This window comes from Microtus oregoni, unplaced genomic scaffold (assembly GCF_018167655.1).
Source record: "Microtus oregoni isolate MIOR12 unplaced genomic scaffold, Mior012 000012F_ref0000307, whole genome shotgun sequence".
NCBI lineage: Eukaryota > Metazoa > Chordata > Mammalia > Rodentia > Cricetidae > Microtus > Microtus oregoni.
The window spans coordinates 33,266,058-33,287,973 of NW_024543071.1; the positions used below are offsets into that span (position 1 = coordinate 33,266,058).

Here is a 21,916-nt window from a genome sequence, read left to right on the forward strand (position 1 = left end):
CTCCTGGACAGTGGAATGTGGGAATCGAAGCCTGATTCTCTGGAGGCAGCAGGAGGCTAAATTTGTCAAGGAGCCACCAAAAGCTAGCCTGTGAGGACCTGTGAACTTGTTTGTGAGAAACGGAAATCATGAAGCAGACAGGGATGGTCAGACTGCAGGAAGAGGAGCTTCACTGTCAAAAGCCCAGGAGGAAAGGGGCGCTTCAACCTGAGAGATGGACAGAGCCTAGCGAGGCAGGTGGTGTGCACAGGGATTCACATTTGCAAGAGGATTATTTATGGCAGCCCTCTGGGTGCTTCCTGCCAAGACTGAATTCAGTTCTCGGAACCCACATCGTAAAAGGAGAAAAGCAATGGTTGCAGATTGCCCTCTGACCTCCATGAACAGGATGTGACATCAAATATAACAAAGGACACATTACAAGATATCAAAGAGGTCAAATAACAGTCAAAAGAATACTCTGAGCTCATCAAGGGGGCATGCCTTACAGGGCAGTGATCTAAATATGTTCCAGGAATTCCAGGGAAATCCTAAGACTTTCCCGAGACAAGCCAAGAGCTACCCAGGCATCGCTGGTCATTCTTCCGGTGTTGCCATCAGCAGTGACGGGAGGCAACGGCTGACCATAAGAGCTTGGAGATGACTGATCATAAGCATGGACTTCTAGATGACACTATTTTTTATAGGATATTAGTAAGCAATGATAGAAAAGAGACCCTGGCAGTAGCAGAGAAAGATGTTCAAGAATGACGGACTCCAACTGTGTTTCCGTAGGATACTGATGTGTGTGCTGTACATTTTTGCCCCCAGTCCTCAGGTAGGTACTGTGGATAGACAGAGAGGAGGCACTGCCAAGGTGCTTATGCAGCTGGCCTGGGACAGCCCACAGTTATCCTAGTATGAGCAGGCAGAACTAACCCTCACCAATACCGAATAGTTTAGTTCTGGTAAATGCTATCACCTATGCTTACTGGACCACAAAACTTTACTATTTTGTTTTAGTTTTTAATTTTTGAGGGAGTAATTCAAGGGACAAAGGCTCCAAGAAATATACTCCAGGTAACCTGGCAGAGGAGTAGAGCCGGAAGACAGGAGATGCCCTCAAGTTTAAACAGGTCAAAGAAGCACCTGGCACATTTACAACCTAGTGTTTAACTGAAGCACGGTGGCCAACAACTTGATCATACATTAAGGAAAAGGTATACGTGCAGGAGATGGCACTCAGAACCCTTACCATCCCGCTATTGCCACAACTATAGCTGAAGCAATACTGCATTTACTTCGGTCTCCCTGCCTAACGGAATCAAGCAGGTTTTTCTCTTTTTGCAAAGAGCCACAGTGAAACTGGTTCAAATGGTAAGCCAGTATTTCTTCCGAATTCCATTGCTAGGTGACAAAACCAAACAGCATGGTGCTGTCATGTTGACCACAACGCTCTGAAGGAAGTCCTGTGCAGAGGAATGTCATCCTGTCTTTGGAACTTCCTCTAGAGTTGACTAAAGCTCCTAAAGTGGGGAATACACACTTGGGGATGACACGGACGCAAGACCAAGGCTTGATATGGGGCCGCAACCACACTGGTTACCTGGTAATGCTTTAGGGTGCCATTAATGAGGAGGGCGGACTGCTTTTCTACCCTCTCAGAGATAGCATGAGCCACTGTGTAGTAGGACTGTGACCCTCTGGCACTGTACTGCATGCTGTATTCATCATCCACGTCCTGTTTGGCAGTCCTGAGGAAGACAAAGTAGAAAGCCCATGGATCCACGAGTCTGTGTGTTATGTCATCAGAAATGACTTGAGAGTTTAAAGTTGCTGCTGTGGGTATTATTATCTGCCTTGCCATTAAAAACATGCTTTGTAAAGTTCACAAAAACCAAGCAGGGTCATCACCATCATATCAGCTCCACATCATACATATGAAGAACGTGAGCCTCACACAGAGGTTACTCTGAAGTTCATAAAAGGGGCACTTTGTCAAAGAAGTAGCCCTGGGTGTCCCTGGATGCGAAGATAAATCCTGTACAAAGGACACTAGAAAAGCTTGGGGGACTGAAGTAGGAGATGACTGAGGAGGACATTAGAGGGGAAAGAATGCACATGGAAGAGCCACTGTCCCTTCTTAAAGGTGTTACTGAAAAGTCAGGGGCGCACTGGAAAACAAAGGCTGCTAAAGTGGGGTGCACAACCTGGGAGGGGGAAAACATATCAGAACATCCACTTCCTCCTTCCGGAGAGTCTCATCGTCTGAACGTCCTCTTCTGTCTACTATTTCAGAACGACGCTCCTATGATAATAGTCACACGAGCAATGGGGTGTGCAGACCACTACTGGAGGATGGGCTGGAATGGGGCACCCGGACACGAGAAACTGAAGCTAAGTGTGGACCTGGGCAGGGTGCGCAGCTGAAGAAGCTATGACATCCGGATGACACAAGGCTGGCACTCACACTTGGGCTTCTGGGTATGTTTGATGGCTTTGAAGGAGACAGGGAAGGCAAGTCCGGCCCCCGGGGGAGGGGAAGGTAAATTTTATTAGTCTAACCTGGGATAGAAGTACAGTTGACGGGCATGAAGCCCGGAAAAGAACCTGAGCAGGAGATAGGAGGGTGGAGTCTAGGGAGGGAGGGAGGGAGGAAGAGAGGGAGATGAGAAACACAAAGCCCTTGACCAGAGGAGTCCAGAGCTCAGAAGTGACCTGTGAGGAGCCGAGGGGACACTCAGTTGCAGTGTGAGGATGAAGTCTGTTCCTGTTTTTAAACAGGATTTGCAAACAGAAAACTCCCACCACATGAACCTCACTGTATTAGTGATGGAAACTCCAAGGGCCACGTACTCAATGATCTGCTTGGCATCCTTTTCGGAAACTTCCTCGCTGTTTGGATCCAGCAGGATCTTCTCTTCTGTTTCCTGCCTACTGGACTCCTCTTCTTCATCCTGGAGGAAGGACAGAGATACAGCAAGGCCTCTATTTTAACGAGTATGTTTCATGATTACCGCCTTTTATAGAGATTAAAGAGTATTTTACTTCACAAATGAAGTGAACAGATCTGATTGAGGGAGGAAGTAAACAAAACACTGCCTAAGTCAACTGAGTCATCATTTCACCTCTGAAAGAGAGAAAAGGGGATGCTACAGGGGTCCCCAAGACCCAAACTCCCAAGGGTAAGTGTGAACCACAGCTACTGTTCTAGAACTCTGTTCTCCTCTCTGCAACTTAACGTCCTCCAGAGAATGCCCCTTCTGATGATGACGTGGGTCCCCGTGACTGTGGAGGATCTGACTAGCTGAGCATGCTACTTTCTGAGGGTGCTTCACACCACACATTCCTGAGTGTTCAGGAAAAAACAGCACCATTACCTTGGCAAAGGATCTGACCATGTCCCTACCTCTTGAACGTACGACAAAATATTCATATGCCCACTACTAACATGACATTCACAACCAGTCTGAAGGTGAACATGTGTTTCCTAACTATTGCCTGAGAAATGGACACATGTGACAAGTGCCAATGGGGACATCAAGCCAATGACATCAGATTACTCTAGAAATGAGGTGCTATAAGCCACTTACTGGCTGGTGGCCTGGGGCTCCTGTCACCTGGTTGGATTGCATCTCCTCCCAAATGTCAGGAAGTATCTATGAATGTCAACATCTGGGTGGTAAGGGCTACCTAAACTGCCCACTGTGCCTTATCTTTATATTCCCAGGCTCTTTCTCAGAAAGAAAAACCATTTATGGACCTGTTCATTCAAGCAAACAAGAGTGTGTGTGTGTGTGTGTGTGTGTGTGTGTAAGAGAGAGAGAGAGAGAGAGAGAGAGAGAGAGAGAGAGAGAGAGAGAGAATAGCTGGGAGATATTATCATGTCACAAAAGTATTTGTCTTATATTGGTTATGTTTTTCTAAATAAAATTTTTATTGTTTTCTAAAAGCAGTAAATGTTCATGGTATATTAATTTAGAAAGCAAAGATTCAAAACACAGAAGGAAAATGACCATTGCCTTAAAATCCTCGTCAGTTATATCAGGCAAGACTGTGTGAGCAGCTGCTTGGCACCCATCTGTGGCATGCCACACTAGAGTCCTGAATGCTAGTCCAAACCAGACTTAATGATTGATTGTCCTAGCCAGACTGAAGCATAGGATACAAAATCACTTCATCTTTTTTTTTTGCACTAATCAATCATTTCATAATTAACCTAGCACTAATTCTTAATCTCTAGTGAAAGTACCCAAGATTCTCATTTTATGTTCTAAACATGGTAAGTATTCCTTTCAAGAAACAGAAAAATATATCTCCTTTTGAGAAACCAGCATATCCAAGGACTCAAAATTAAGAGTCGTGTTTAAAGAAAAGTCCAGACGTACATTAACGTCTTTATGCTTGCCCGTGTTGCCTTTTTTTTTTTTTAAATTCAGGCCCCAGACTCATAACTTCTAATGAACTCCAAGGTTTGAAAGACTTTAGAAGTTCTTGAGCTTTTAGCGCTCACAGACCACTTGGGGATAGGGAACTGCCTTTCCCAAATCAATCCATCTTCAAAATTCTCCCCGAACGACCTTTGCACCATCTCCAGTCTAACCATAGCTTGTCTCTTTGGTTTCAAACAAATTTAGGGCTCTTCAAGATGCCTCACCAGCCAGGGAACCTCAAGAGATAACTACAGTCACTAGGCACACCCCATCAGAGCCTATCCAGGTGCTTAGACGCAGGGATAACCTGAAAACAAAGTCAGGAGGAAGGGGCTGGAGGCTTCGGGGTCTGAGCCCACATTCACGAGGAGACCCTTTTTCCTCCGTTAACTTTCAAGCCAGCAAACCCCAAAGAGAGACAGATGTCCACGTACCTCTTCCTCATAATCGGAGTCACTCTCTTCACTGTCAGACCGGGGAGCAACTTCATAACTAGGGACAAGCAGAGGAGAAGAGGGGGCTGATCTCTGAGTAATAAACACAGGCATTCGCTACTTAACTGCGACATCCTGCTTATAGGTAACCAACGCAGATGCAAAACTTCTACACCATCTCTCAGCAAAGGCCGCACCAGGTTCCGTTTGGTGCCACACCCACCCTTCGCCAAAGAAGCCCCGAGAATCCCAGTAACTGCGTCTGCACCATACCCAGGATTCATCTCCAGCCAGGCATCCAGCTGACTTGCTTTGGGCGCTTCGGGTCCAAAGAGGACCTTGCCCGTTTCCGTGTGTGTCACTTTGACAGGCAGGTCGCTCATTTGGCTGCTTTCATCTATCGGCTAGAAAGAGCAAAAAAGAAATCAAGTCAGCCTGGGATGACAGGAGGCTCTCAGGCCTGTGCTGGCTATCTCTTGGGCTCTTGGTTGTCCAGTATCTGAAATGTTTTTCTGTGTTTCAACACTTCCATACCCAAAGTGTCTTGACAATCAGGGAAAGATCACCACTCACTAACAGCCCTGAAGAAGTAGACGTGATGGCGCATGCCTGTATACTAGCACCCTGGAAGCTGAGGTTGAAGGGTCACAAGTTAAAGGCCAGCCTAGGATACACACTGAGACCCTGTATCAAAAAGATCTGGGGCTTTGGCTGGGGTTCAATAGTACAGCACTTGTCTAACATGTGAATTTGACAGTCGACAGAAAACCTCAACACATTGGCACCTAAGGTAGGAGTACAAAGGCTCGGCTTTTCTAACTGGCTGTACTCGACGAGACTCTGAGTTAGAAGACACGGAAGTTCAAGGAAGCTGGGGTGCAGGCATACTGCCAATCAAGGTGGCAGCAATGCCAGTAGAGGCCATTGACTGTGCCGAGCTCCTGCCTGCCCCCAAATAGCAGCCATGTCTTTACCAGACCAGTTGTACAGGAAAATATAAAATTAGGTTAGAGCCCTATGGCAGATTCTCCGGGTAGCCTTTATCCTGTTACACACTGAACACTTCTAGCTCCAAATGCAAAATTTGAAACTTTCTGATCATGGATATGATGGCGCAGGTAGAGGTAGAAAATTCTATAATGGTGCCATGGCCAGGGCCATCCACAGCTAGTCAAAACACAAGCACACTAACATAATCCATAAAGTCACCTTCAGACTATGCCTTAGAGCCTATGTCAAAAGAAAAATAAGATGTATACGAAATGTATATGCAGTATATGCTTAGACCTTGGTCCTATCCGCAAGGTAACTCATATATATGTAAGTACTCCAAAGTCCAGGCTCCAAGCGCACAATCGGAGACACTTCTGGCTGCAAGCATTTAGGACGAGGGATACTTGCCCTGGAACAAATCCATTCTTATTTCAGGCAAGCGAGGCTGATTCGGGTCATTTAGAACTAATAGTTCCCCAGACCTTCACCTAATACTCCCCAGAGAACAATTCCTGTAAGCTGTGGTTTGGATAGAACAAAGTGTAGCCTGTGTTATCTCCTACAAAACAGTGCGCTTTATCTGAAATCAACCCACCAGAATGGGGTCTAATTTGACCATTGGAATTGTGTGTATGATAAACAGACAAACAAACAAACAAACAAAAACCCCTGCCATCTGAAGCATGAAGGACTGGCGAAGACAAAGAAGAAGTTCATTAGCAGACACTGCAAAGTAAAATGGCTTGCTCAGAAATCAGGAGTTATGTGAAGCCACAAAGGTTATAGATGATGCGCCCCTGGGAAGAGCCTATCTGAAAGGGGCTGGAAATGGAGCAACCCCATGCAAATGGATGCTCTTAATTATAGGGTGACCGACTTCTAGGAGCAGGGCCCTGGGTAAGACGTTTGGAAACGCTTCATTTGTGCACGCATTCCACCGTCTATTTCCTGAAGAGTAGTCAAATGGGTTGTGTAGGCAATTCATTACTTCAAAGAATTTTCCCTAAATTACTCTTAATTAGTTTTGTGGTCAGATAGATACATGCAACACTAGCGGTGTAATTAGGATTGTCATATAATTTTTTCTAATTAAGCAAAGAAATGATAAGGAAAAACAGTGGGTTGATGTTACTTTCTGCATCTTAGAGAAATAACCCCAAAGAACCTCAATCCCCCATAGTTCTCTCTGCCTACTCCCTCAACAAAGCGCCAGCAGAACAAATATTAGTGGCCATTCACAAAGATAACTTTAAAAGAAAAGGCTTGCCCCGGCCTGCCAGTTTTCTTCACTCCTACACTGGCTAAAGCAATAGTTCTCAGTAGCAGTGCTTGGCACAGCAATACGATTCTTCCTCATTAATGTAAAAGGTCATCTCCACACTCGAGAGGAAAAAGGGAAATCCAGCATTCGTATCATTTCCCTGGGAAAAACCGTATCTTGTTACTGTGGGCTATTATAATACAGCTTGTTTTATTGCTAATGTCACACCTCAGAGAAAACTGGAAATAACTGTGGGTAGTATTTGAACCCTGGCAAAGGCACAGAAATGGGCTCAGAAGAGAAGGAAGAGCATTCTTTCTGAACAAACCGAGCAAGGCACTCCCTTGGCAAACTTCAGGAAACAGAACCCACACCTGATAAAAATTAACATCTAAAAACAGACACATGTCACAGGTCCGAGATCAGAGGACCATTTCCACACGAGGTGAGGGATGAGAGGACAAGATGGTGTTCGGTTATCCTGGGTGCCTGGAAACTACAGGTGATGTGCAGCCTTGTCAGAGAAGCCTGGGGTCCTGTAAGCAGCTGTTGCTTCTAAGTGCTCTGATAACTCAGCATTCCACCCTGGTAGCATCCTGTCTACAGTTTCTTACACGTTAACCTTTACCTGAGCTCTTCCTTCCCTGTGATGGTGTAGAACAGCTAGCCCAATACGCAGTGCTAAGAGGTCTCTGCATATCACTAGTTTAACCTTTCTTCCTGCATCTGGCCAAGGGAACGCAACGCACATGGAACCCGTGTACCCAGCGATTCTAGAATGAAACAGGCAATCCCCCCATCACCCGATACTCTAAGCAGGCTTCTCAGAGTCCGCAACTAAAGGTTGGTTAAAACAAACTCTCTGGATTGGCACATCTCCGTTGTATCACTGGACAGATCCTTCAGAGCTCAGTGGAATATCAGAAATTCTAGGATATACAATTAAGGTCAATGCCTAGCTCGCTCCACATGCAATCTCTATTATAAGCCTATAGAAATTCCCCAAGAAAATCCAGAATGTGAACTGCTCGGCTTATGTATTTTTATGATTCCAAATTAGTAATAAACTAGGGAAGCTGAGCCATGTTTTATGCTTCTGTATTATTTACTTGCCCAATGTAATCACCGAATTGCTTTACCCTCTCATACCTTCTATGTGGTCACGATCTATGTTTATCTGCTATGCAGAATTGTATACAAAAAACTATCAGTTGATCAGGAATCTTGAGACAGTGTTATTTCTAATTGTCATATATATATATATATATATATATATATATATACACACACACACACACACGCATGTGCTCCTTCATGTGTGTGATTGCAGGCATATGTGTGGAGGACAGATGGCACTCTTGCATGTCAGACATTGTCTTTCACCTTGCTTGAGAAAAGGTCTCATGTTGTTTGCCACTCAGAATTTCAGGCTAGCTGGTCCCCAAGGTTCGGGGGTTCTGCCTTTGCCTCCCACCTCACTGTAAGGACATTGGGGTTCCAGACACATGCTAACACATGCATCTTTACATGGGTTGATGTCTTCTAACTTGTTCTCACGCTTGCACAGTAAGAGTTCTACCCACCATGCCATCTCCCCAGGCACAAATGTACCATTTTTACTTTTTAAAAAAATGATTAACTTAGGGACTCAAGAGATGGTTCAGCAGTTGAGAGTACTTGCTGGTCTTGCGAAAGACCCAAGTTTGGTTTCAGGCATCCAGAGGTTCACAATTGCCTATAGCTTTGGATCCAGGGAACAGACACCCTCTTCTGGCCTCTATAGACAGCCCCCTATACCCACACACACAACAATGGAAAAACATGCAGACACACACACAAATATTCACATATATGTAAGTATAACTTTTTTTTTTTTATAAAAATGAGGGGCCCAGATTAGTGTACACAAAGAATGGTGCCACAGGTTATGATTGACTCCCCTAGCAGAACGTAAGAGCCAGTGGGTGCCACTTCCCTTACCTCTCCATCTGGTCCCAGGGCAGACTCCCCTCCCTCTGCATTCTCTTCGGCCTTCTGCAAAACAATAATGTCAAGTGTTATGTATCCATCAAGGACACAGGACAGAAATTGCCAGCAACTCCCACATCTAACTATCTCATTGCCTGTGTCTTCCTCTCGGGAAGCACAATGCAAATGTCTTTCGTTTTTGTTTCTCTTTGCTGAGATAAAATATGCATCATATTAGCAAAGTGTAGAGTCATTTAAAGCCAGATGTGACTCAAGGCCAGCCTACTAGAGATCTGTGGATCGCATCTTTAGAGACCCACAGAGCCTAAGGCACAGCACCATCAAGACAGAAGGCGGAATCAAGAAACAGTTTCTCGTGTTTGGCACCGAAGACAAATCCTGACATAATTAGTTCGACTTTCCTATTCCCTAAGCAAGTTTTCATCAGCAATGAAGGACAGCATTCTAAAAATGTCCATCAACAATAAGCTCTGAACCGCTCCTCAGTCATAAAAATACAAACAAAACAAAATTCTGTGAGTTCCCGGGTGGTTCCCATTCTACCTAATTGGCTTTGATAATATATAGTATTTCCACAGTGTGTATGTGGGAAAATTGGTGTGTATCTACTGTGTTCTCATGAAGAATTCCATCATCTACCATTGTTTAAATACTCCAGTGTTGTACTCCATTAACCTCTATGCACCTCAAAGGCAAGGAAATGAGAAATTAGGATGATGTCAGATTATACACAGAACCGAGTCCCATATGCAATATATACAAAATGGTAAAAAATGTCTTCCATTTATGACACCTGACAGGTAAAATATTTTATATTCAGAATCTCTACTTTAAGGTTATTACTTAAAAAAACCATACTAATTCTTTGTAATAAAATATGAGAATATGAGAGAGGAAAGTCCCAGTCATTTCCTTTACTAAGATACTTAGGGAAGCAAGCTTTCTATCCTAGGACTCTTTTAGTTAATTGAAAAATATATACACTAATACAGAATCAAAATTAACTCTCCTTAGCTTACTTCAGATATTCATTCTATTAATACTTTATCTTCTATGAAAATAATTAGTCTCTTCACAAAGCAACCTCACTGAAAATGATTTTTCCGCACTGAAGAAGTCCCATAAACATACGACTTTTTAAAGTTATTTTCAATGTCATTTATAATTTTCTTACCAAATAACACACTTTGTGTCCCTATCATACACATGTCCCTCCCTCCCTCTCTCCCTCCCTCGTTCTCTCTCTCTCTCTCTCTCTTTCTCTCTTTCTCACAAACACACACACACACACACACACACACACACACAGACAGACAGTCAGCGGGGGTGGTGATTAAGTATAAACAATGGGGTTTCTACCAAAGATTAGAAAGATAAATGCTCCTACACTTAGACTTGTCCGAGACTTGTCTTTTCTGTCTTGCTAACTAGGGGAGGAAGTATGTGCAAGTTCAGAGGATTGATACCCGGAATCACACACATGGGTTTCCACCCAGCCTGCTGAGGCACTCCAACAAGGGCAGAAACCTTGTGTTCAGAAGAGAAGCCAGACAGTTACCAGATACTAAAGTTTCCATTTTTGGAATTCTCCAGCACTATACTCCAGAGATGGTTTTAATTAACGAGAGAAAGTCAATTAATCCCACCATTCTTTCCATAGAAACCAGAAATAAGCTACAAATTTGGCCAACAAAGAAAATCAAATGAGACAATGAAAAAGCCAATTTGAAATAGCTAGTGAGTGGAACTGGATCACCATTTCAATGAATAGCACATTAAAAAGCTTGAAGAGCCATAAATGAATAGAATCAAAACTATTCTACAGCATAGTCTCTTATGAATATACTATGAGCTAGCCAGAGCGTTATCTAAAAACTGCCTCGTGATCAGACCCTTTCATTACTTAAAGTCCCCCAAACTAATCTATTTTCAATACCATTAGGCAGCAAGAAGCAGAGAGCTATTACAAGTCCAGTCGCCCTCAGTTCTGGGGTTAGATGAGTTGCGTGTCAATCACAGCTCTGACTGCACACGAGACCTTAGCGGTGTAACCTACAGCAAACAAGCTTCTCTTTGGCTTAGTTTCTGTGGTAGGAACGGACCACTGTTTGGGCCTGCTCATATGGTACATGCCAAAGCCACAGTTCAGGATCATGACGGGAGCTCAGGAGCTATTGTTATGCCTAGTATTAAGACTGGCTATGGTGCTGTCTGAAAACTGCCTCCTACGGCTAGAAGGTCAGCCACTTCTGTTGGTTCAAGGAGAACTCATGCCCACAAGGGTGTCCAGAACTTAGGAATCACTAAATGAGAATTTACCAGACCAAAAAAAAAAAAAGTGAAGAAATTACCATCGTGAGCAATGTGCTTCACTTAGGATCCATTCACTGCATAATTCATACTATTATTGTTGTTGTCATGGTTTATCATCATCGATGCAATTAGGAGCCAAAATATTCCCAAGTGATAAAATGGTTAAGAACACACGTGAGTCACCACTGAACTAGGGTTCTGTGTCACTCCCTCTCTGTCCTTGGACCCAATCCTGCCACAAGATTACGAGACTTGGAAGCCAGGTGGCAGTCTGCTCTTCAGAGAGAGACCCCAGCCCCTCCCATCATGCTCTGGGCTTCTGATGTCTAGCTGGCGCGCTTTCAGAAATCCATGTTCTCACACCAAACTCATGTTTTAATGTCAACACAGAAAACGAACCCGAAATTCCCTATTCACAAATGGACACAAGAGATTGTGACGTTCATTTCCGTTGGAACTGACTTTGGACAGTCGCTGAGTCCCAGCTGAGACAGCTGGGTGCAAACAGGGCAGAAGTGACAGTATTCCCACCGCCTGAGAAATGTTCTCAAGCAGTTGTCTGTGTCATGGAATCACACACACATGCTCTACTACTACCGGCTGGTGCCTACACTTAACCCCGCTGATTAAAACAGAAAACCTAAGTAGGCGGGCAGTGGAGGTGCATGCCTTTAATCCCAGCTGGGGCAGGCGGGGGAGGCAGAGACAGGCACAGGGACACTGAGTCTGAGGGCAGACTGGTCTACAAAGTGAGTTCCAGGACAGTTAAGGCCACAAAGAGAAAACCTGTCTCAAAACACCCTCCCCTGCCCAAAAAAAGCAAACAAACAAACAAATCAAACTAAACTACTGCAGTCCATTCATTAGTCAAGACCAAAGGAGCCCTGTAGGCTTCTTCCTATCTAACAAAACGCTGCAAACTCATTATGCTTATGTGGGAATGGAAGTATAATTAACCTACTCATGTCAGGGGAGATGTGTGATGGAAATTACTCCCAACTAAAGATTACTCATTACCAAAAATTACTAAGACTCAAACAGATTCGGGCTCCCAATTGCCAAGGCCGATGTCAATTTACGCTCTCCGCTTTAGGGTGTCCACAAACAGAGCGGGAATGTGCCGTCCATTGGGGGGGGGGCATATAAAACGGGGAGTAGGGCTACCGGAGGAGGGACGCCCAGAAGTAGGAAAATCCTTGTCAGCTGAACTCAAGAAGACAGACTTCAGTGGGGCAGTCATTTTAGAAGATGACGCCGGAAGCTGCAGACAGCTTCAGTCAGCTGTCTTACAGTCAAATTATGAAAGAAGCCATTTTCTCCCTCAGCAGGTATCGCCACAGTGTGCTGGAGCAGCGTCTAAACGTGAGGGCGCCTTAAGGGCTCATTCGCAGATTTTCTGTAAAGGAAGCTTCAGGAACCACTTGGTTTATTTTTCCTGTCATTTAAGTGGGCCTCTGAGCCCCGAGACAGGTACTCAGGCAATAAAAAAAAAAAAAAAATGCCCGGGAATATCAAATTAGCAGGCATTTGCACACTGCCTGCGTGGCATCATGCAGAGAAAACCAATTTGAACATTTGACTCAGGTAACTGGTCAAGCCAGTTAAACAGGACTCGGGTTCAAACTGGTTTCACCCATTTTTGACACTGAACTGACCAGATGAATGGGATCGCGTTGACGGTGTGCTCGCTGAGCGCCAAACAGTCCTTAACACCCACAGGGGCAGCACCGACTACATCGCTTTGATCCACCTATGGGGTCTTGGAAGGAAAAGCTGCAATCAACTACAGAATCTCTAGAGATAAAACAATCGGAAAAAGCTGGGAGTAACTTGAATTTGCAGCAAACGTCTCAACGACATTATTCTGTTTCGCTGACAAATCATACCAGCAGGCTTTGATAGTTGTGTTTAATATCGAAAACGGTTAAAAATCACATTTCCAATCACTGTACTGAATAATGTACCATGTCAACAAAGTTCTCCCCTTGAATGTACAGCAACCTTGAGCTGTACTTAGAAGAGCGGATGGGAGGTGGGTTATGGGGAAGAAGAACGAATAAAAGGACTTTGAAAATTGATTATACTGAGGTCACTCTGCAAGATTGAAATTTGCCATGTTTTCTCTCATACTGCCATCCTCCCTTCTAATGTGAAAGGATGGAAGGAGAACAGCGGGGGCCAGAAAGCAACAAAACCAAAGGCTGTATGAGGACTGCCGGAAAGGAAAGCCGACATCCTCTGTGTTCCTAACAACAGAACAAAAGAAGGCAAACGCATGAAGAAAGCACTACCTGGCAGTCGTGTCCGTGTCTGGCTACAGCACATGTCCATTAATAGCACGGGTTTTCAAGACACATCAAAGACACCCAACAAGGATGTTATCTCCACCTGCATACCCCTCCTGGAGGAGGTTGAAGGGAGAACTTGATATTGCATTTCTGCTAGGCGTCAAATAGTTCTCGATGCTGAAGCTGAACTGAGCACTCTCAGCGGGGGTACCTCTCGCGAGAGCTTCTGACCACAGCTTATGCAAAAACTATGCCCAAGGCAGGATGGGAAATTCTTTATGATCACCAGAAAAGGCTCTCAAGCAAAGGTCACGCCAATCAGAAAATTCCCTCTGAAGGAGTTGCTGATGAGCTTTGTGACCAGCAGAGTCTGCCAAAATAATAAATCTTTATGCCCTTTCTACAGGTCCCAATAACCAAGGTATCTGTCACTGTCCTAAAAGACAGCCTCTACTTATATACAACCGATCCTCCATTAAAAAGAAAAAAAAAAACACAACAGAATCAGCTGGCCAAGCTGGTCCCTGTCACCAATCGTAGCACTTAAGCAGTAGAAGTCAAGGTCACCCTTGGTTATGTAACAAGTTCAAGGCCAGCCTGGGCTATACGTGACCTTGTTGTTAAAAAAATAAATAAAAATAAGCAGAAAAATAAGTGAGCAATTTATTTATCCAAACTCACAAAATATGCAGGTTAAAAATAGTCTTTATTTTTTAATTTACTATATTAAACAAAATCAAGTGTGTGTGTGCACGCACACATGCATCAAGCACACACATGGAGGCCGGTGGACAATGCAGGAATCAGTTTCCTGCTTCCACCATGGATCAACCACATCAGTACCAGGCTTGGAGACGAGGGCCTTGGACTGCTGAACCATCTCCCCAGACCAGGACTTGGTTTTCAATAGCAAAACAAACAAAACATAAGGAAAATCCAAGTGTATCTCAACCTCATTGCATCCGTTTGTCACAAGACTGCTTGATGTAGCAACCGCTATTTGCTGAGCACCGCTGTGTGCCAGCAAGGGCTCCAAATGCGTTAGATAAAGCTGCTACATAAGCCTCGCAGCGGAGCTGGGGCAGGGGAAGTATTTCTATGCCCCTGTCCTGCTTAGCTTTTACTGTCTACTCGATAAAACTTAGAGTAGGCTGGGGAAAAGGGGCCTCAGTTGAGGGACTGTCCAGTTCAGTCTGTGGCCACGTCCATCAGAGAGACTTTCTTGATTGATATGGGGAGGCTCAGCCCACTATAGGCGGTACCATCCCCTAGAAGGTGGGACAGGGTTGTCAGTATAAGAAAGCTGGCAGAGTAGAGCCAATGAGCAGTAGTCTTCTATAGCTTTGAGTTTCTGCCTTGATTTCCCTCAGTAGTGGAGTGTCGTCTGGCTGTGTCAACAGAAATAACCCTTCCCTTCTCTAAGCTGCTTTTGGTCATGGGTTTATCACGGCAACAGAAATCAAACTAAAGGGGACCCTTTGGCTGGGTAATAGACAGGAGCACTCTACAATACATCTTTTAATGATATACCCTACAAGAAACTAACAGCAAATTCGTATGCAAACACTTTCTTATGCAGCTCTGAATTTTAGAGGCTACATGCTGTTGTGATGGGGGGGGGGCACACAACCCTGTTTGTATAAGCTTGGTGGTTTTATCTAACCCCACCTTTTTTTCTTTTGCTTCCTGGTAGCCACCTGAGGTATATCTGTGACCACCCTGGTGAAGCAGAACCCTTAAGGCCATGCAGAATGCTCACGGCAGCATTCGCCCCAAATGCAGCACTTGCTTTCACCTAACACACGAGCTCAATATTGAAAATGTATTTCTCCTCTGACCCTTAGGTATAGACACGGAATTGACTTTTTTTCTCTTCGATTCCAAGGTCAATAAAGAAAGGCAAGGCTGAGAATGAGAAGATTCTAAGTAATTTATAAACAGACACTTCATAGAAGTGCACCAAATGGGGAAGAGAACTGAATTAACAAGGTCAAGGCGTGCTATGGGGAGCCAACCCTATGATTCATGAGCAACACTGAAGAGCGAATCCTCCAAGAACAGCCAAGAATCTGTTATGCTGGGCGATTAAAATTGAAAGGAAAAAAAAAAGTCCAACTAGATACTAGTTTAATACTGAAAGTAGAAAGTAATCCTTATCCAATCAGACTACAGGGCCGGCCATGCTCCTCTTCGATCTCAGTACTTCAGTTGCCTGCATCTTCACTGCAACCAGCTCTGGCCTACGGCTATGACTTCACTGACTACTACAGGCTTTCTCAAAGTAAAAAGTGCATTGGTGCCTTGTTTAATTTTCACGGTTGTAAACAGGGACAGCATACGATCTAAACCCACGGAGACACTGGGGGCACAGCCTGCACCTTACAGTGGGGGAAATTCTGGGGGCAAACTCTGCAGCTTACAATGGGGAGACGCTGGGAGCACAGCCGAAGTTCTGATGTTCCCTCCACCACAGAGAAGCTGGTGACTCTCAATTATTCACTCTGTCGAGGGGAGAACTCCAGATAACACTAAGGGTCAAATAAACAGTTTTTAAAAGCAACCCCTTCCTTTGTTGTCCAATAAAGGAACATCTGGAACTATCGACTTTACTCTGAGCAGTCTTTAACCTTTCCAGGGGAGGAAACAGTCCCGTCCAGGAAGAGCCTTGTCTTCCCATGCTCCCCCTCCCTTTCCTCCCTTTCTTTTACCATTATCCATCCCACTTCTGCTGAGAGACCATCTACGAAGGTAACAGAGCCCTGCTGAAGGCAAAGGGCATCCAGGTGCCGGTCATCCTGACATCCTGAAAGCACACAGAAGGCAGCTGGAAATAAACATCCTTCACAGCGGTCAAGTGAAGTGGGACCAACACCGGGAGATGCCCAGAGCTCTCAGTGGACAGTTGCTGCCTCGGTATCTGTTATTTCTTTGCCAGGTAATCAGGCCTTACCTCCAGTTTGACTTCCAGTTTTTCATATCGTCACAGGTGAAGATATTAATTTGGGGAACAAGCTTAATTAGTGGCTGCAACACTTCTTTTTTTTTTTCTCCAGCACACTCCCTGGGCTCCTATCTAAGAGCTGACAAATGAAAGCGTAAGATAGAAAGGACTCTTGGCCAGGAAGCCCAGCCACCCATCAGTAGGCCTGCTAGAATAAGCAGAACCAAGAAGCCTGCTACAGATCCCCACTCTGCACAACACAGTGCAGAAATATCGGCCTGACTGTGGCCACTCAATCATTTCTGTCTTTGCCTGTGGTGATGTGACTATCTAATTTCACAGCAGGAATCTATTAATTATAAACCAGAAGCTCAAATCTGGGCCATTAGCTTTTAATCACAAGGAAATATAAAGAACTTTAATGCTACAAACACTAACAGCGACAACCTTTGCCGAGCAGGAAAAACTGAAACTGTCCTGGAATGGGGTCTGCTTACAGGATATTCCAGCACCTTATCAGCTTCCCTCTGAGCCCTTTCACTGGCTCTGAAAGTTCTGGGAAGTCTATAAGGCTACCCTGACAAGAAAATGGGGTACTTCTCAGTGGTATGTCTAAATCCAAGCAGCGAGTCATCCGTTCCCCACTGCACAATAAGGTGAGCTATCTCAGACGAAGAGCATTAGGTACAAGAGGAGGCCGTCTCAATCATCTATTCCTCCTCCTTAATTATGAAACAGGTATGAGAATTCAGAAGCCGTGAAATTAATTATATTTTCTTGAAAAACATTCTGTTCAATTATTCAGTGTAGAGAGTAAATGATTCAATGCTACCAACGGCCCTCCCCCCGTTTTCACAGTTCTAATGAACGGTTTCTGTTGATGTGTGTACAGAAGTTACTGTGAGATTGAAACGCAGCTGTTTGTGCCTCAGTAGCCACCAGGCAATGGTTCCAGGAGACCTAAGTCTGTGGAGACTGAAGATGCACAACTTTCCTGGGCAAATGTCAGTGTTCCCATGTCACTTACCTGCATCCTCCTGCACACTTTAATCCTCTCGTGACTACGTACACTACCCCAGGCAACCTAAATGCCATGTAAGATCGCTCGAAACACAATGCCAGGGAAGTGTCTGCAGACTTTCGATACAGAGGATATATTCTTCTTTTAGGATGCTGAGCCCTCCTCTATCTGTGGGATGCTGACGGGACACTTCAACATCCAAGAAGATGTAGATTTCCTGGTCCATACTCAGCCACTTACTGAATAAAGACACAACGTCTGCAGAGCAGAATACTAAGTTTTGTCCGTCACCTCTTATGACAACTAGGCTATATTTAACATGAGATTGTCCTTGTCTTTACAACTAATAAAACTGATGTCAATATACTTACCTTATTGTGGTACCAGGACAAAAGAACCAAATTAAAACTTCCAACATTTTCATCTGTCCAAACAGACTGAAATGTGTGAGCGTCCAGATCATCCCGAAGATTTCTCATGTGTCTGCCCTTGGCTTCCTACTGTCTCTGCACTACATTTTCTTAACTTTTTACTCCGTTCTCCTAACTTAGAAGTCCCTGCCACCCTGGCATTAAAACTATACACTACTCATTTGTGTCTTATATTCTTTTTTCTCTTGACTCTGTATACTTGATTTGAAATGTTACACTGTGTTAAACAGAGGCAACATAGACTGTGAACTTCCACTGCAATAACCCTTTTATATCCTCGTCTCTAATACATCACCTACTTTTACACCCTACTAATCTACACAACTACCGCAAGTCAGCAATCCAAACCTCCCGTAAGTTAGAAGTGGTTCTTATCAGAAAGCAATACTCATCCAAAGCCAGTCTTTGGGCATATATCTCAGGCTAAACATGTCAGGAAGAAGAGCTCAGAGCTCACCTTCTTCCTCCTCCTCCTCTTCTTCTTCTCTTTGGCAGCTTGGGCTTGCTTGTGCTCCCAAACCAGGTTGGTCAGATTGGCCACATACTCATCTGTCTGCTGCAGTAGGTATGCTAGGCGTCTGTCTTTCTTTTGGTCAATGAGCTTCCTGTAGCCCTCTTCATCCTCAGCCTGTTCAGGAAGGAGAGAAGGATGAGACCATGATGCACAGACACCCACAGGTCCACCTCACACTCCCCTCTACTGTTCACAACCTCGATCTGATGATACGTAGAACCAACCGGATGAGCCAGACTCCACCAGCTACCAGTGAAGTCTGCAAGCTGGCAAACAGGGACATGCAACATGTTGGGCCCATGACTCTAAAGTCTGCCACAAAATTATCACACAGAACCCTACTGTGTGAGGGATGTGATCACACACTTTTAAGTCAGCCTTTTGTGTTCCAGGCTTCTTGAACTGCTCAAAATGAATGTAAAACCCGATGTGCTAATTAACAAGCCTAGGAGGAAGGAGACAAGCCATTTAGGTCCCGAACTCTGGTTCTACTGAGATAGAAAACAAACCCCATCATTTCCACCTCCTTCTCCCACTAAATAACACGATGAAATCAAGTGGAAGGAAACTTGTGATGTCCTCTGAGCCATTTAGAGAGAAATCTCTTTTAGACGGCCCAGAGAAAGAGCATTCCAAAATACTTTTCGATGACGCCTGAATAAAAAGAGAACACCGTACAATCTCTAAGAGGTGGCTCTGTCCCAGCTCAGGGACTTGGCTGTAGGGTGTCACTCCAGCCCATGGCGGAGCGACAGTGGCTTCATTGCTCCTCAGTCTAGCTGCTGTCTGGCCTGTGAATGAGCACGAACTCCAATGCTATTATAACTCTAATTGCTTTTGGCTATGGTTGATCTCACTTGAAGAAAGAGTGATTAAAAAAAAAACCTTCAGTTTCTCTATTATCTGTATATTCCATCATTTAATTGCAAAAATTAATGATTTGCAAATGCTTAATCATTAGTGTCAAACCAATCTGTTGCTGGAGTTCTAATACAGCTTTCCTTCAGTTGAATCAGGCAAATTTGCCCGTTGATTGCTCGGCTTACTACACAATAGTCTCCCTAACTCGAGCAAAGACTGTTGACAGTATTCACAGAAACGGAGAGTGGGGTGGAAGGTGGTGAGACTCTGGAACACCTCAAATGGTGTTTACCGTCAGGAATCCCCCAAACTAACAAAAATAATACACCGACTAGGACCCCAGCAAGGGAGACGATGTCTTAAGAACTTCAAGAACTGAATGTAGGAGGTGAGGCTTGCTCTGACCCACTCGGGAATTCTGTCCCACCCAGAGCTTTGGGTCTCTGATTACCTGTAAAGTTTAGTTACTTTTCTAAATTACATGGTGTGCTCTGTCCAATTCCAGACACAAGTGGTCAGTAAAACCCAACACTCGGGCCAATGGCCTAAACCTGCCCGTGTCTGCAGGCAGATCCATTCAAACTAACTGCGAAGGTAAAGAGGTAAAACAACTTTTGGGCTGCCAAAAAAAAAAAAAAAAGAAAAGAAAAAAGAAAAAAAAAAAGAATGCCAAGGGAGGGGGAGGCAAAAGAATGAATATGAATCTTGGATTCAATGATATAACGTTGTAAGCTATTCATTCACAATAAAATCTTAGCTGTTCATCTCAAATATATCGCATGTTTAAAGGACTGCATTTGCCATTCTTCCTGGTGGGATTGCGAAACACAGCTCCTGCCTTTCTTTGAGAAGCTGTGTAAGTGGATGATGATGGTACCCTAGGGCACAAAACTATGGCTCCTCAAGTACAACCCTGGATTATTAGGCGCACTGTGGAGAAAAGACAAAAAGTTCTACCCTCCAGAAATTCAAACACCTATGAGTGTGTGTGTGTGTGTGTGTGTGTGTGTGTGCGCGCAAGAGAGACAGACAGACAGACAGACAAACAGACAGACAGGCCGCTTCCCTTTCTTCTCTTGATGCCTTGTGTAACATTCTCAATGCAGAAAGATGCCAGCAGAGGACCTTCTCACAAGGGGCCCTTACCATCAGCCTCCGCATTCGTTCCTTCTCGATCCGCTCTGTCTCCTTCTTTTGCTCCCTTTCCGTGTTAGCGTGCCAAGTGGCCACTGCTTTGGACAGTTTCTGGATCTTCCCAGCCACGGACCGATGATATTCCTTAAAATCTTTCGCATGCTGCAAAATACTGTTCAGGTATTCCTACAGGGTTCACAGGAGGGAGAAAGGGATGCTTTGGTCCACTCTGCAGGGAATGATCTGCACAACTGAAGATGCTGCAGCATGCACTAACATCATCGAAGTGCGCAACCTATGGATGATGGCGGCCTTCCCTGGAGCCTCTGCAGCACAGGGTATGGGCTATGGGCTAGTGTGATTGTAAGCCTAGGAAAGAATGGCTGCCTTCAATCCAGGGTGTGGACATTCAAAAATGGGAAAAGGAAAGACTAACTGGGTTATGAGCTGGTGGGAAGAAAGACTTCCTTCATCTGTACATTGTAAACCTAGGGAAGAGATGCCACCTTCACCTCAAGGGTGTGGTCGTCTGAAATGGAAAAAGCAAGGACAAAGGCTGACCTATAAAACATCAATGAAAAAATTTACAGCCCATTGTTCCATCTCCCTGAAATAAACATGAGGGTTCTGGGTATTTCCAGGGAAAACCACATTTCTTCTGCTCCAACTTAAATTTAGAACGTGATGCAAAGTAAGTTTCTACAAAGCTGAAATCGCCATATGCAATCTGAACTCACTTTTCAGACAGAGGGAAAATATGTACCCTACTTACACTAAAATCTTTCATTTTTTTCTTTCCTTTCCTTTCCTTTCCTTTTTTTTTCTTCAAAAGGAAGCTAAGTTGGGCACAAGATTAAGCACAGTAAGACCATCATGAGACAAAATCAAATCCCACATCAATGTTTCCAAGCCCAGAGAAACGAATGCTCTTGAAGTCCTACCCCTGTGAATCCTCCAACTGGGCCCTTCAAAGAGCCCAGAATACTATAGAAAAATAAGTTCCTGCTGGGGGCTGGAGAGATGGCTCAGCAATAAAGAGCCCTTGTTCATCTTCTAGAGGGTACAGGTTCGATTCCCGGCACCCACACCGTTGCTCAAAACCATCTGTAATGCTAGCTCCAGGGGAATCCAAAGCTGCCTCTGGCCTCTGTGTGTATCAGGCGTGCACAAGACACACTGCCTTATATGCAGGGAGGGTCAGGGAGAAGGAGGAGGGGGACGGCCAGTAAGCAGTGCTCCTTCATGGTCCCTCCTTCAGTTCCTGCCTTAGCTTCCCTGAATGATGGACCTGCAGTCAAATAATCCCTTTCCTCCCCAGGTTGTT

At 44.6% G+C, this 21,916-nt stretch overlaps 1 protein-coding gene across 4 annotated transcripts in view; it reads right to left on the minus strand.

Annotated features, from left to right (window-relative positions):
- Positions 1–21,916, minus strand: part of Smarca2 (SWI/SNF related, matrix associated, actin dependent regulator of chromatin, subfamily a, member 2) — a 168,216-nt gene that overhangs the window by 100,529 nt on the left and 45,771 nt on the right. For all 4 annotated transcript variants that reach the window (XM_041660994.1, XM_041660995.1, XM_041660993.1 and 1 more), the window contains exons 8-14: positions 20,605–20,778; positions 18,541–18,711; positions 9,081–9,134; positions 5,120–5,250; positions 4,847–4,904; positions 2,836–2,936; positions 1,586–1,733 (exon numbers count right to left, since the gene is read on the minus strand). In XM_041660994.1, the coding sequence (XP_041516928.1) occupies positions 1,586–1,733; positions 2,836–2,936; positions 4,847–4,904; positions 5,120–5,250; positions 9,081–9,134; positions 18,541–18,711; positions 20,605–20,778 (837 nt within the window). The remainder of the gene's footprint in view (positions 1–1,585; positions 1,734–2,835; positions 2,937–4,846; positions 4,905–5,119; positions 5,251–9,080; positions 9,135–18,540; positions 18,712–20,604; positions 20,779–21,916) is intronic.